General features: G+C 34.3%; 1 protein-coding gene across 1 annotated transcript in view; it reads left to right on the plus strand.

The window, feature by feature from the left end:
• SEMA3A (semaphorin 3A) overlaps positions 1–15,584 on the plus strand; it is a 271,520-nt gene that overhangs the window by 168,623 nt on the left and 87,313 nt on the right. Inside the window, exon 6 of the mRNA XM_079785338.1 lies at positions 11,079–11,172. Within this exon, the coding sequence (XP_079641464.1) occupies positions 11,079–11,172 (94 nt within the window). The remainder of the gene's footprint in view (positions 1–11,078; positions 11,173–15,584) is intronic.

A 15,584-nucleotide genomic window follows, 5' to 3' on the forward strand; every position in this document is an offset into this window, starting at 1 on the left:
TTGCTTACTATTCCCTTCTTATTGGCATTTTCTTTTAAATTTATCTTTATTGTTGAAAGTGTTATAGATGTCTCCTTTGTTTATTTTATGTTTCTCCCTTTGACTGCCTCTACCCTGCTCCTGCCCCTCTTACGCCTTCACCACACTATTTATCTGTGTCCATGGGCTATGCATATAAGTTCCCCCTACTTCCCACATTTAAATATTTTTCCAGAATTCTAAATATCATGATGAACCTCTTCTTGCTTTACATTTTTTCTTGTTTTTTCTTTTGCATTTGTATGTATTTACAAGAACAAAATAATCAAGGTAAAGTTTATGGACACTTTACAGATCTTCCTAAGTCCCAAGTTATTCTCTAAAATTTATATTCTCACCAAGAATTACCAGGATTGTCTCTTTCCTACAATACCTTTATAAAAAGAATTGGTAAATGTAATAACTGTACTTTCAAAATTTAGGTTAAAAAGCACTCTGATGCTATATGGAATTATAAGATGGCAAATAAGAGTTACTAGTTTTTAAATTAGAAGACATAAAATTAAGTGGAAAGATCGAGTGAAATGTTCCACTTTTTATTTTTTGTTGGACCGTAGGTTCACTCTTTGAGCTAACTTGATCAGGTCTCACTGGGGCAAAACATTAGAGTAAATTGTTTAAGTTCTGGAATTTCTCATTCTGGCCAATATAGAATATTTTTCTTTCAAAGTTATATACCTTGGGAGTTAACAGGCATTCATAGCTGAATAATTATACCATGACAGGTATGTGATATCTGCATAAACTCAAATTAAGCTCTTATTAAACTATAATCTGCATGAAGTCTGAACACATATGCTTTCTCTTTTCCTCGGTTTATACTATTAATTTTAATGATGACAAAAAGCAGATGAATTATGTCACTGTTTATTTGGGGAATCCAGATAAATTCATGTCCCTTAAATTTAGAGGGCAAATACTATTTAACCCAGCTGTATGAACTGTATGTATGTACATACTGTTACTAAAAGGACAATGAATAAAGTAATACTAACTTTTCACACACTTGAAAACAAAGTGACTTCATATTTTTCTGAAAATAAAGTTATAAATTAGGTAATTCCTTCTACTTGTCTCTATTAACAGTAACATAGTCAATTCAAATGCAAAGCTGAGTTAAGAGATATTCTGTTCAACACTTTAATGTATGACGTGTTTATAAAGTAACTTGGTTGTGTAAATCAAGCACACACAAAATTAAAGTTTTATAATTCCTCCTTTTTTTATAATTCCTGGAAACAGGTTACCTGGCTCTGCTATATACTAGCTGTGTGACCTAAGGCAAGTCCTTTTTCCTCTCTCCTTATTACTTCATCTACAAAATTAGAATAATCATCCTATTAGTGTAAGGATAAAAAAAGTAAATACCAACAAGCAATTAGCTGATGGTTGCTTAAGAGATATTAGCTATTATTATCATAGCAAATGAGTTATCAACATGCTATCGAAGCAGAGTTGTACCATTGATATTGTATTTATGATAATTAAAATGATAATAAACTAAATTTCTATATGGCAAAAGCATGATACCCTGTTAATATACATTATGCTATTTAATCCTTGAGGCAATACTGTGGAGTGTTTTTATTTCATAGTTAAGAATATTAACACTTGAGTGATTTAAAAACTTGTTTTAAGACATTTCATCAATAATTGGCACACTGGGTCATAGAATCTAGATTTCATAATTCATAAACAATAATATTTTTACTGCATATACTTCAAAGGTCAAATAACAGGAAAATTCTGGGTCACAGAAAAGCCATGTAATCTCTGGAGACCAATTTCAGAGGTAAGATTCCCACTATACTAAAGCAATGCTTGAACAGACACAATAAAAATGAAAATCAATAAAGCCAGGGGGCAAGCATCTCTACTTAGGTTCAAACTGTAGATGAACTTTATGGAAATGTTGTCTGCCCTGATAATGTTATCCTTATTTCCATTTTGGATCCTAAGAATTTCTTAGAAACAAAAACTGTATCTGTATTCAATTTAAAAAGTCTGCTTGAATTCAACTAGAGATTGGTCATATGTATCATGAATATTTTTTCTTTAAATTCTTTATTGTTTAAAGTATTAAATGTTTCCTGAATATTAAACTGAACTATATATAACTGGAGTATTTTTATTATTCAATTTTATAGATAAAATACATTTTGATCAAAACAGTTATGATATAGTGGGCTTTGTAGCTATACTTCCTGAGGAACTTTTCTTTGCCAAAGTATATATTTAAAAATAAAATAGTGGCAATTATTAAGTATAATAATTATAATTATTGCTTTAAAATAATTTAGCTTCAAACAACTACATTTGGATTGAATTTAAAACCAAATATTATAATTATTCTACATCTAAAAATACTCAAAACTATTAGTGATTATGAAAGGAAGGTATTGGTAATATATTCAGGCCTTACAGGTATAGCTTTTCCTTGAACTTACTTTTTAATGAATTTCTTTTTTCATCAACAGTCACTTATGTGCATAATTTTTGTTTGTTTTATTGTAGGGAAACATAAAATTTTAATATGATATGGCTTAGACCATAGTTAGACCTGAGGCAGGGCTGATATATTATAATCAGGGCAGAAAATTATACTTGCTCTATTCACATAGCATTATTTTTTAAATTTCTCAGCACTCAATGATGAAGACCAGGTTACATTTCCTTTGTATCTTCCCGCAATGTGTATTGTTAAATAACTATTCCTGACAGAGTAATTTTTTGAAGTTTATTATTCATAATTGCTCCTATATTCCTTTGAAGATCCAAGGACTCTTAATAGCTCTCAATTTTGAAACAACTATGGAAAACACGCAGATTCCATCCAGGCCAGGAAACCCAAGTTTGAATGATTAGAATAGCAGAGGAATTGGGGCAAAAGTTTAATAGCTGAATTTGTAAAAATAAAATAAGTTCCAAATATTAGTGTGTAGAGAATGAAAATAAAAATGGGTTGAAAAAATCTGGAAAATCTCTATATTTATGTTCAAGGAGGGGGACAAAGAACAGCAGAAGCAATTGTCCAAGGTCAGAGTGAGAGTAAGATAGAATCACATCATGTTAGAAATGCAAAGGTCTCTGGGAATAACTAATTAGGAACCTCTTATCATGACTACATGAAGTCAAGAAATTCTAAAGATTGCTTACATACTGTATATATGCTTAGCTTTAATTTTCATGGGGAAAAATTAATAGATTTGTTGGGATCTCATAAGGATTCTGATGCAACAGAAGTTAAGAAACGCGAGCTACAAAGAAGCTAAATGATTTAACCAAGTCACAACATGCAAAATTCCTTTAAACCGTGTAAGAAGACCAACTTCCCTCCCTCTCCAGGTCATGGCAATAGTTCTTTTCCTGCCACCAGGCTTGTATGTCTCTAACCCATCCTACACATTACTGTCAGATCCATCATAATATTACACCTCTTTGATGCTATTGTTCTCCAGCTAAAATTATCACTGTGTCTCTGACACCTTCTGAATACAGACTAAATTGCTTATTCTGGCACAGAAAACTTTCCACAGTTTGATTCCAAATTTACATCCAGTCTTATCTCTTAATACATGTATATATTTTCACTGTCTAAACTGAAGTTCATGTTATATCTTAAATATGAATTACACTTATTTTTGAAGGGCTTTTGGTCATTCTTTTCCCTCTAGATAGAATAATCTGCCTCCCTGCTTTTCTCTGTCTTCTCTCTATGAGCTCCTCTGACTCTGCACCCACCACCTACACACACACAGACATACTCATCTCCCACCAAAATATATCTTTCAAGGACTAAATCAAATAAAGCCTTTTACATATACCAAAGAGAAAAGTCTATCTCTCCAGTTTTGAACTCCTCTGTTTCCAGTTTCTACTATTTTAGGGTACATCTCACATAAGATTCATGATATGGTTAAAAACATGAATTTAGGAAGAGATAGTCCTGTTATTAAATTCTTACTCTATCACTTATTAGTTTTATGACTCTAAGTACTCTATTTAAACTATTTCAGTTTCTCATCTATAAAAACTGATATAAAAATAGTAGGGTTGTGTGAATATTAAGTCTCAGGTTATCAATAGCACTTTGCATGTTTTCAATGTAAAGTGTAATAGCTACCAAATACTTTATAAAAATTATAATATCTTAGGTATTATTACTATACAATGTTGTTATAAGTTCTCATACACTCCTTGAATTAAACAATTACACACTTCACATTCATTTTCCAAACATAATTCTTACATAGTCACAGCTCAATATATATTTGTTGCATCAATTAACATTCATCTTAGTGTTTCAGAAAATATGTAAATTAGAATGTTCTAAAATAAGTGTAAAGATGAAAATACCAATAAGTAATTATGTGTTTTAATAAATAGAAAATTACATTTGGCAAGCAGCATCTCCAGTTTGCTGTTATACTTGCTTATATCCCAGAGATGTTAAAAGTAAAAAAGGATCAGGTAACCCAGTTGTAATGGAATGTGGGATACACAGGAGAGATATTACATTGATCAGAAAGATTTGTTCTAAAAACAAATACTATGATAATCTTTATCTTTCAATGAAGATTGCTCTATTAAGGAGGGTAATTCATTAATAAGCTTAGTATTAATAACTAGTGTCCTGGTGCATGGATTCGTGCACATTGAAAGGAAATTAATTAGAAGGAATATTTTAATATTGCTGTTCATGTTTTGCTAATAAAAAGAAAATAGGAATCTACCAAGTGTCCTATCTACCTACTCCAAGACTTCTGTGAGGATCAAATGAGATGAGGCACGGGAAAACGCTTCACAAACATTTGGTTAAACTGTAAAATGGCTACTAGTAAAAGCAAGTCGGGTTCTTGGGCTGAAGAAACTCCAAGGAGGCTAGTTGCTAGAGATAGGAAGCCGGGCGTTGCTACATGACGTCATTACCCGTTGCCCACAGTGACCGTTTCCGGGCTGGGCTGGGTTGTGGGCCACATTTTGTGCATGGGGCCTTGGCAGTGTTGGCTGCAATTTGGTGGGATGTCACTCCAGGGTGGTGTCAGGGCCTGTGTCCCACTTGGGGGAAGCCAAGTGTTGGTTTGTTGGCTCCAGGTCTGTGGTGCCGTTTATTTTTAAACTAGAGGCCCGATGTACGAAGTTTCGTGCAAGAATAGGCCTTCCTTCCCCTGGCTGCCAGCACCAGCTTCCCTCCAGCACCCGGGACCTGGGCCTTAGCTCTGGCTGCCACCTGCCACCTTTGCTCTGGCCGGGGCCACCTTCTGTCTTCGCTTCAGCCCTGCCGCCCTTCTGTAGCTCCCTCCACCTCTGCCCTCCCCCCATAGCAGGCATCCCGCCCCTCCCTGGCTGCTCTGCGCCTGAGCGCATGCTGCCCAGAGGCCTGTTGTGGGCGGGGTGGCCGCTGCCATCTTTGTCATGTCAATTTGCATATTCCCTTCTTATTGGCTGTGGGTGCCGCCATCTTTGTTGGGGAGTGACGGTCAATTTTTATATTCTGTCTTGATTAGATAGGAATGGCCAGTGCACGTCATGGCAGCTCCTGTGTTGAGCATCTGCCCTCTGGTGGTCAAAGCGTGTCATAGTTACCAGTCAGACAGAAGGACACTTAACCTTTTATATATATAGATAAGTGAAGAATTACAAGGCCTGATGAAAATTAAAGAGGAACAGGGATATGAAAGCAAAGGGACTGTAAGGTTATATCCTTTGTCATTAGGTTTTATTTTTTATCTTTTATAGTAAGAGTAAACTTATCCTTGAAGTGTATGCCAAGTATCAATATTATATTAGTAGTAACATATATAACAAGAAAAAGAGTAACATTTCTTGAAACTCACTTTAAAACTTGGTTTAATATTTGAATTTTGTAGAATGACACCTACTGTGCAACCATGTTTACACTGGTATCCGTGTCATATCCTTAAATTATTAGATCCTAGAAGCCAGGGCTATGTCCTCCCAATTCCTTGGAAACAGTTTTCTATGGAGCCTCTTACGCTTAATCATACAATCACTCATTTATTCACTGATTTGTCATTGGATCTTTTATTGTGATTTAGCTCATGCCAAGCTATATCTTAGTATAGATAGAAATGTATTGAATTATATTTGTCTCTTGCCCCCAAACAATTTAATAGCAAAATCAGTACACCTGCAATATTGAATATCAAGGATGAAGGTAACAAATGTCAGAAAGAGAGTATGAAGATGTTGCTATGCAAGTTCTACAAACATTTTTTCTGCTGGGAAAAAATCAATGAACGTCTAGTGGACTGGGTGTCATGACCTAAACTTGAAAGTATGGGTAAAATTTGTATCTGCATAGATTAGGGAAAAGTCATTCAAATTAAAAAAGAATGATATACAAGAAAATACAGAACATTTATTTGTTCATCTGCACTATCATTAAATGTTGCTTGGCATAAACGCTGGTTAATAAAAAATCTAAACTAGTGTTTTTAGTATAATTCATGGACTTTTTCTACTATGATTATGATCTGATGATAAGTTTCTCTCCTTGGAAGCCCTTAGATTTCTGACTCTACTTTCTCCTGCTAAGGGAATAAGATTCAGGATCTAGAGCTATGTTGTCCAATAGGATTTCCATGACAGTGGAAATCTTTGTGTCTCTGCAGTATTGCACTGGTATTGACAAGCCTCTGTGACCATTGAGCACTTGGAATGCAGCTAGGGTAACTGAGGAATGTGAATTTTAATTTTAACCAAGTAAATTAAATAGCCACGTGTGGCTCATGGCTACAGTATTGCATATCACAGATCATAGAGTCACCTTTTTAGGAAATATAAATTTCAGATGAATTGGATCCACAAAAGGATCTCCCTTTGGCGAAGTACAATATGCCCCAATATTTCCTATGCGATGCTATTGCATCCCTTCTTTGCTGAAGTCAATAGTTTTACCCAGTATAGTCATTGTCTGTGTACTGTTGTAATTAGGATATGCACAAAAGAAGCTAGTAACTTATATCTACAGGAATTTCAGAAGACTTCTCCTAGAAAGTAACTTTAACTTAGCCTTAAAGGAAAGCAAGTTCACCCTGGGGTTGAGAGCTGAGCAGGAGGTAGGGGGTGCAGGGGAGAGGGAGATGTTTCTAGCAAAGATAAGAAAATGCATGGTATGACCAGGGAGTACTTGATCATTTAGTATAGCTGGAAATCAAGGCATTTTTTTGTGTGTGAAAAAAATAGTATATACTTTTAAATACTAAGTATTGAACTTTACATAATTTTTTATAGTTTCTCACCCAAATGGTCATTCTATCATATAGATGTAGGATTTTTCTTACTCTTGTCTTTTTTTAGAAATATCACTTATGTTTTAATTGTTACATAAAACAATTAAAATTGCAATTTTGTTACCTAACTTTATTACTTGGACAAGATTGAGATTTAGGAAATATATTGCCATGATGTCACCCATGGTTTATAATTTATAAGACTTTGGATTAGACATTAGCACAGTTATTATTTCCTCTAATGCCTTACCTCACCTCAGTCTAATAACATTCAGGAAATCCACAAGACAAAGGGGAAAGAGTGGTCTCAAAAGTTAAAAATAGTTGCCGAAAATTGATGCAATCATGTATTAAAATATGGCACAGTAATTATATGATATGTTCATAGTATCTGCTAAAGCAATTAGAATCTATGCAGCTAGATTTTTTGTTCATGTATTACTAAAAATGGAAACCATTTCAGCCCAAATAAGACATAAACTATGCAGTTTGTGTACATTGTTCTTGGGATATTTTGGTCTCATTATTTGCATATGTGATCTATTTAATACTCTTTAAAACAGAAAATCCTTGAGTAGCAATAAGATTTCAAAAGGCCTAACAAGTACAGCTGGACAGTTTTCTATGTGACATCTTATATATGACAACATAGGATGCTAATAATCAATTATATAAAAACAGAGTTCATTTATAGTAAATTAATATCTTCATATATCTAATAGGTCTTACAAGATAACAGAAAGAGCAATATTTATGTCTCTTAATATCAATCCCATTAAATTTATCAGACATATTAAAAAGGTAGTCTTATTAATTGAGAATTTTTATACATGGTATATTTACTAATATTTTTAACAAAGCTTTTGAACTAGACTCCTGTTTAAATATAGGAAAGAACAATTTTCAGTGCATTTTCAGTGTTCAAAACATTCACATCTATTTTAAACACATGTCCTAATTTCCAATGATGAAAATATAGGCAGGGATTTCCACTGTGGCACAAGACATCAATCGGTGTAAGAAAGCATGATTTTATTGTGCCAACTATAAACAAAACTGTAGAAAAGGGAAAGTAATGAATATTTTCAAGGGCACACTAAGTATTACTTTATGTAATTTATTACAGTGAATCTTCACATAAACCCTATGAGATTTTCTTATTCTCCATTTACAGATGAGGAATCTGAGCTCAAAAAGGTGTAGGGATTGCCTGAGGCCCAGAGCTAATAAAAGGCAGAGCCAGGGAAAATACCAGCTCTGCCTGATTTCAACACCCTTGAACCCCATTACTGTGTGTACTGGGTATAAATTTTACACTACAAACACTTGTATGTGGGAAATTTCTTTTACTTCCCTATTCAAAATCAAATTTATTTTTTCTAGGCTCCCAACTAACTAGGGTGGAAAGAAAATTCAATTTCTTACCCTTCAATAGAATCATATAAGAATATATAATAATTACATGGTAGATACCCAGAAATTTGGGTAAGAATTACATTTAAAGGGGGTGGGAGGGAGAAAAGAAGAAGGAGGCCTGCTTTGAACATATGGCCTGATACCATGACAGAGGATAGATTTTCATCTTCTCTTGAACCATAACTGACAGGCTTAACCTCTCTTCCTATGAACTCTAATCCTTTACTTTGTAAATCAAATACTAAGCACCAGGTTGGAAGTACTTCTTGTCTACCTTGCCATTGTCTTATTAACTTGGACACAAGATCCCAGATATCAAGTGTCTCATACTTTGAGAGATAGCTCCTCCATCTTTGTCAGTATTGGAAAATGTCTTAAGAGGACAATAAATTTATTATATTTATGACAATGTTTTTAACCACACCACCACTTCTCCCTGCTGCTACCTCTAACCTATGATAAGTAATCATTTATAAAAACTTTAATAATATTTTTATGATTTGTGGCAGTATAGTATATATCTTTCACTAAGCATATTTGTTTTGGATTAGTTCCTAATTTTTATCAAAATACATCCAAACATTTCTGAAGATGTTCATCTATGTTTTTTCTTAGTATATTCCAATAAGTTTAATATTATAATCTTAATATTCAACTGCCTGTAATAAATTTATATTATAAACAAGTTTGTAATTTCATGACTAATATAACTGTCTTTAGGTAATAGTTCTTTCAAATTATACTAGGAAAATTTACAGTAATGATAATGTTTGTTTAATTTTCATATTCTTTGGTTGCAGTGATAATATGAGTATTAATATAATAAAAATAAATTATATTTGATTTTCATTTTGCTTACTGCTTTATAAAGGCTTTATTTAATTATTTTAAATTTTCTCAATAAACAAGTCAGTTGTCAACACTGATATTTGAGAACCTGCTCCTCAAAGATATTAAGTGGCGAGCCAATCATTGGCCTAGCTGGGCCTGCCTTCTAATCACTGTCCTTGCACTACAACTTAGCACAATTCTGAGAAAACCCGTAAATTACCACACAGTGTACATTTTAGAATCCAGCTAAAGAACCGTCCTTGCTAGAGGATAACTAAGTACCAAGTACTTGGAATCAGTAATTCTGACTCACAGTAATAAAAATGAGGAACACATTTTGTTTCCTTTTTATTTCACTCTTCCTCCATAACCCAAATGAATTTTAAGAGTCATAATTTGAAACTCTGCCATTAGCTCCATCAGAAATATTAAATTTTAAAGTGTTCCATAAATGAACACCATTTACTATTCTAAGGAGATAGAAAATACTTTTATGTGACTACTAGAGAAATTGCCAAAGAAGCTATTTTATTTCAGCCTGTGGACAAGTTAATGTGCTCCTGGAAAAAGCATGCATATTCTGACCTAATTTATCCCCTAGTGCACCTGGTTCTGAAAAGAGTGCTCAGAAATGCATTCCTCCCCACCCCTCCACCCCTACCCCTTCACTCCCAACCCTACATAGAAGTTGCAGTAGCTCTGCACAGGACACATTCTGAGGGCAGGGTCTCAGGCATGAGTTAGTTGCCTCCTTGTTAAGGACTTTGTTGCAGTGCTTTCTGGAATACTTTCCACCTGGGAACTTGTGCATATTTCTGTACTAGTCAAATATTCACTCCAGGTTCTGGCTACTTGAGTCAACTGAGCAGACTTCCAGTGATAAAAATGTGTCACCTGTGTGTTTGTTGTTCTAATGATACTACCTTCAGGCACACCTCCCATAACATACAGTTTTATATTTCTCACTTAGAGAAAGGGATAAGGATCGTTTCAGTTCCGATATAATTTAAAAAATGCTTCAGAAGCATGTAAGCCCCAAAGTTGTAGGAATGGCAAGAATAGGAGAAGTGACTGCTATGGCTACTTAGCATTTCATTCTGGAACATAAAGAAAAATAAGATAGTGTATTTTATTCTAGACATCTAATATAGTTCATTGCTTTTTTCTCTTTGTGTAGGACTAAAAAGAGTCATTTAAAATCCTTTGCTTCAAGAGCCATTAGGTTAGCTCTTGGCAAACCTATGTGATAACATGATCCCTCTACTCTTATCATGACATGTCTTGTCTTTAGATTTCATTCATACTTATTCTTTGAAACATGCTAAATGCTACAAAAAAAAGATCCCTGAATTAAGTAGATTTTTGGCTAGTAACAGCTAGATTTTAATTCACTGTTATTTTGCCATCATTACCGTTTACATAAATAATAATACCCCTTAATAATGAACATGAATATTCAGTCTCTCTCTGATTAACTGGCATGATAAAATACTTCTTGTCATAAATAAATTCTATCCTTCTTTTTCTTATCTATAGGACAACATTTTTAAGCTGGAAGATTCACACTTTGAAAATGGCCGTGGGAAGAGTCCATATGACCCTAAACTGCTGACAGCATCTCTCTTAATAGGTGCGTAGTCAACAATCAATTAAACAGTGAATTTTCTATAGATAATAACTAGATTGCATGTTATTTATTATATGCCAAGATTATTGAACATAAACAATTTTAGGAGTATATGAGTTGAAATATTTTCAAAAATATTTTGAAAATTGACGAAATACAAGTGCTCTTTTGATGATGGTACTATGTAGACTATGATTCTTCAAAATGGTTTAATGGTATCTTTGAAGTTGCTGGCTCAATCACTATATACACTAGGACTTCCAACTTTTTATTTTGAAAGAATGGTTTTGTTTTTCATTTCATGAAAGTGGTGTTTAAATTGAGAATTTTGAGAAATCAAAAGGAAAGAATGAAATTGTCTTATTAATTGTAGTTCTAAGATCTGTCACACGCTCAACATTTGGAAACTTAATCAGCACAATCAGTCTAAATGGAGGTATGATTGGCAGAGACCCTATGGTGTTACTTTGAGTCGATGAAGGCCTTCTGTATTCATCTTTTTGACTTTACATCTTCCACTCTTTTCCAAATAAAACAAAACATTTTACATACTCTTTCTACCCTTTTCTCTAGTCCACCTTCCTTTCTAGTTTTTTTTCCCTTTCCTTTTTTCCTTTAGCATTGATGATGGGTAGTAAATGCTTAGCTAGATGTTGACATGCTAGAAGTAGGAAAATAGACCTAGGCAGATGAAGGAGAAAACCTTAGTTTGTACTGAAAGATAATTTTCCATATTTTTTTACTCCTTATAGACTGGAGTTAAATAAAACAAAGTTAACATCATTAAACAATTTTTCTTCTTAACTTTTGATTATATCAAGAACCTAAAATACAAAATCTACTTGGTCATTACCTTGCTCCTGAATGTAGTTTCTATATAATCATGTAGAAATTATGTAACTTGTTTCCTTTTTATAAAATATAGAGAGTAATTATTTGATAACATAACAAAAATAATAGTAAAACTTTTCAAGTATAAATTTCTAGTTGAAATTTGAATACTAAATCTGGATTTCTATAAAGTAAATTTAGGGCAGGCTGGTGTGGCTCAGTGGTTGAGTGTCAACCTATGTACCAGGAGGTCATGGTGTGATTCCCCTTCAGCGCTCCATCCCCAGTGAGGGGCATGCAGGAGGCAGCTGATCAGTGATTCTCACTCATCATTGATGTTTCTATCTCTCTCTCCCTTCCTCTCTGAAATAAATTTAAAAAAGTATTTTTAAATTATTTGGATTATTAGTTGATGTGACAAAAGTTCATAAAGTTTTGCCAGTATTTTCCTTTTTAAAAATATTTTTCTACTCAACAAAATAGAACTAGTCATATTGACTACAGTATTAATTATAAAGATATATTTTCCAGTATTCCAGCATCTCTTGTGTTTACTTCATAACTACATTTCACTGATCCCTTTCCTTTTAAGAATAGAACCACTACTGCATGAATTATCTCCTTTATTGCTTTTCAAATGTAGACAATTTCAGTCCATTTGATCCATTTATGGAGCATTTTAACAAAAGTTTAAGACCTGAAGAAATGCAGCAAATTTAGCACACTTATAATTTTCCTATTCACAGATAGCCTAGTTATTACATGTGGATGACTTCCTTAAGTGCACACACAGAAATCCGAGAGGTGTCTTAAACAAAGGGAAAGAATCCACCCTTGTTCAAACTTGCAGCTTATACTTCTTTAAACTGCATACTAGAAAAAATAGATAGATTTTCCTCAAAAAGCAGTATGTAAAATTGTGCCTAAAGCAGCTTTAATGTGTGGTATGTTTCTCAGTAGGGATTTGCTTGATTATTTATTTTAATATTCCATTGAGAAAGGATGATGACAAGTAAGTATTACATAGTTCATTTGGTATGCAACCACACAAAGTCCACAAAGAATATTAACTCCACAGTTTGTGTTTTCTACTAGAAATTCTTTGGGGAAAAAAAAAACCTGTATAGGTTTGTGAAAAGGAAAAGGAGACAATGTATGGCTAAAAATTACAGTAGGCATTTCAGAAAAGCAGCTTTAAAATGGAAGTCCAGAACTCACCTACCTAATATGATGAACTAATTGAGTAACTTTCAGAGATATTTGGTGCTTATTCACAAGGAAGTTTCTTCAAGCCAATATAAATTAATTTCTGAATCAATTGGATAGAAAGATACAGAATGCAGGCCAGATTAGACCGGGTAAAGTCCCTCAAAATATCTGCAACACCATTTTAATTCAAGAGCCGTGACTTCCTTTATTGAGGTTATTTGCTTCTTTGAGAACTATGCTATAAATTCTTCTTCTCACAGTACATTTAATTCCCCTTGTTGGATGTTTCTGGCATTTTTCCATTATGCTGCTTGAAAAAGAATGCTTACTAATTTAATGGAATCTTTTTACACATAAATATTTTCTACCGCACTTCCCAAACTTTTACACACAAGGGTAACTGTCTCTGAAATACAAAGTCTGCGCATTACATATTAGTGAATGACTGTTGGGAAAACTTATCAACCCAAAAGACTTTGAGTATATTCCTCTCATTTCAGCACATAAGAGAAATTGTCAAGGTGGTACTGGGCTGCTCCTTTCCCAAGACTGAGAAATACAATGTCATGTTTGGCACAAACCACCTATAAAGTGGCTAGAAGGGCTTGGCAGCAGATTCTTTTATACTCTCTATTAAGCAGTTTCAACTAGTAGTAAACTTTAAAACCAGGTGACAGCTTAAAAATTTTAGTTTATGAAATCTATCAAGGTTTAATATGACCTCATTCCAAAATGCCGTGGGTTTTTAAGCTGATGACCATAGAAAATATGGATTATCTCCTGAGCAATACATAGCTACTGAATTGTCCCCAAATATTACAATCTGTCTATGCTTTTAAAATCACATTAGTAAAGTTAATTTTTCAAATCTTCTTTAATAAAAACCATTGTCAATATTAAATTGCCCCAATATTTTCTAATATTTCTTTAATCACCCACCTCTAAATATTTTATGACATTTTTACAAAGTTCTTCATTAAAAGTAGTAGTTGTTGTCCTGCTCAGAATAAACATGTGTGAATACAACAAAAGAATAAAACGTAGTATTTTCCTCACCAAGTATCATCTCACATTTTCATGACTTGAGAGGAATAGTCAACTTGAAAGCCGTTTTGTCTCCTCATTAAAATCTTCTCCAGGCATTGCAGTAATAATAACTTATAAATATTCCACCACTAAGAGCTATTACTGAGGTCTATTCCAAGGGTCTGGACTGTTAACTAGAAATTTGTCTTGTCTCAAGAAAAGAACATAATTTGACATTAGGATATACTCTCACTTTGTGTTAGAGCAAACAAGGTACTCCTTACATTAATTAACTATAATTGAGACAATTATTTGAACCTCTCTGAACATCAGTTTCTTTGCATATAAAATGGCTTGGCCATACTAATTACATTGAGTGCTTACATATTCTGAAATATATGTGAAACAGAAACAAGCAAACAAACCAAAAACAACTGGTAACAGTGGTTGCCTTTAGGAAGTCTGGGAGACAAATTTTGTACCTTATACATTTTTTATTTTTAATACCTTTGTACTATGTGCACATATTAACTACTCAAAAATATTAGTTTTAAAGGACAACATAAATAACAAAGCCATCATATTATACAGGATGGGGCAAAAGTAAGTTTATAGTTGTAGGTACTCAAAACACCAATTTTATTATTGTTACTAGGGGCCCAGTGCACAAATTTGTGCACCTTGAAAAGTACTGTGGGCCGCAAGGCTGCGGTAGGCATAGGGGTGGGTCTTGGCCCATCCTCTGCACCCCCCAGCCCCTCCCACCATGGCCACAGGTGCCCTGTGTGCCAGGTGTGAGTGGCAGCTGCTGCCCCAATAGCCCCTCAGGAGCAGAGGGATGTGGAGAAGCCCTCATGGGCAATTAGGGCCAGCAGCCGCCACTTGCACTCGCTGATGGCGCCGAGTGATCGGGACCAGTGCCAGGCACCGGTAGCAGGTGTGAGCGGCAGCTCCAGCGCTGGCAGTGGGTGCGAGCACGCGGCATGTGGGAGCAAAGAATTTTCAATAACAATCAGAGGCTCAACCTGATGACAGCGATTGGCACCCTGCCTTGGTCTGGCACCCCCGCTCACCTACTCCACCATCCCACCTTGGCCAACGCCTGCCATGTTCCGCACACACTTTCTGGTAGTCAGCACATATCACAGCAACTGGGTGTTCGGTTGTTCCAGTTGTTCCACTGTTCAGTCTATTTGCATATTAGCCTTTTATTATATAGGATTATTTATTATTGTATTATTTTTCATACAAATAACTATAAACCTACTGTTGTCCCACCCTGTGTTCATTCATATACACAAATGTGCTCAATAAATGTAAAAATGTAAAATTATTCTCATAACCTTCCA

Source organism: Cnephaeus nilssonii (assembly GCF_951640355.1).
Source record: "Cnephaeus nilssonii genome assembly, chromosome: 12".
Classification (NCBI taxonomy): domain Eukaryota; kingdom Metazoa; phylum Chordata; class Mammalia; order Chiroptera; family Vespertilionidae; genus Cnephaeus; species Cnephaeus nilssonii.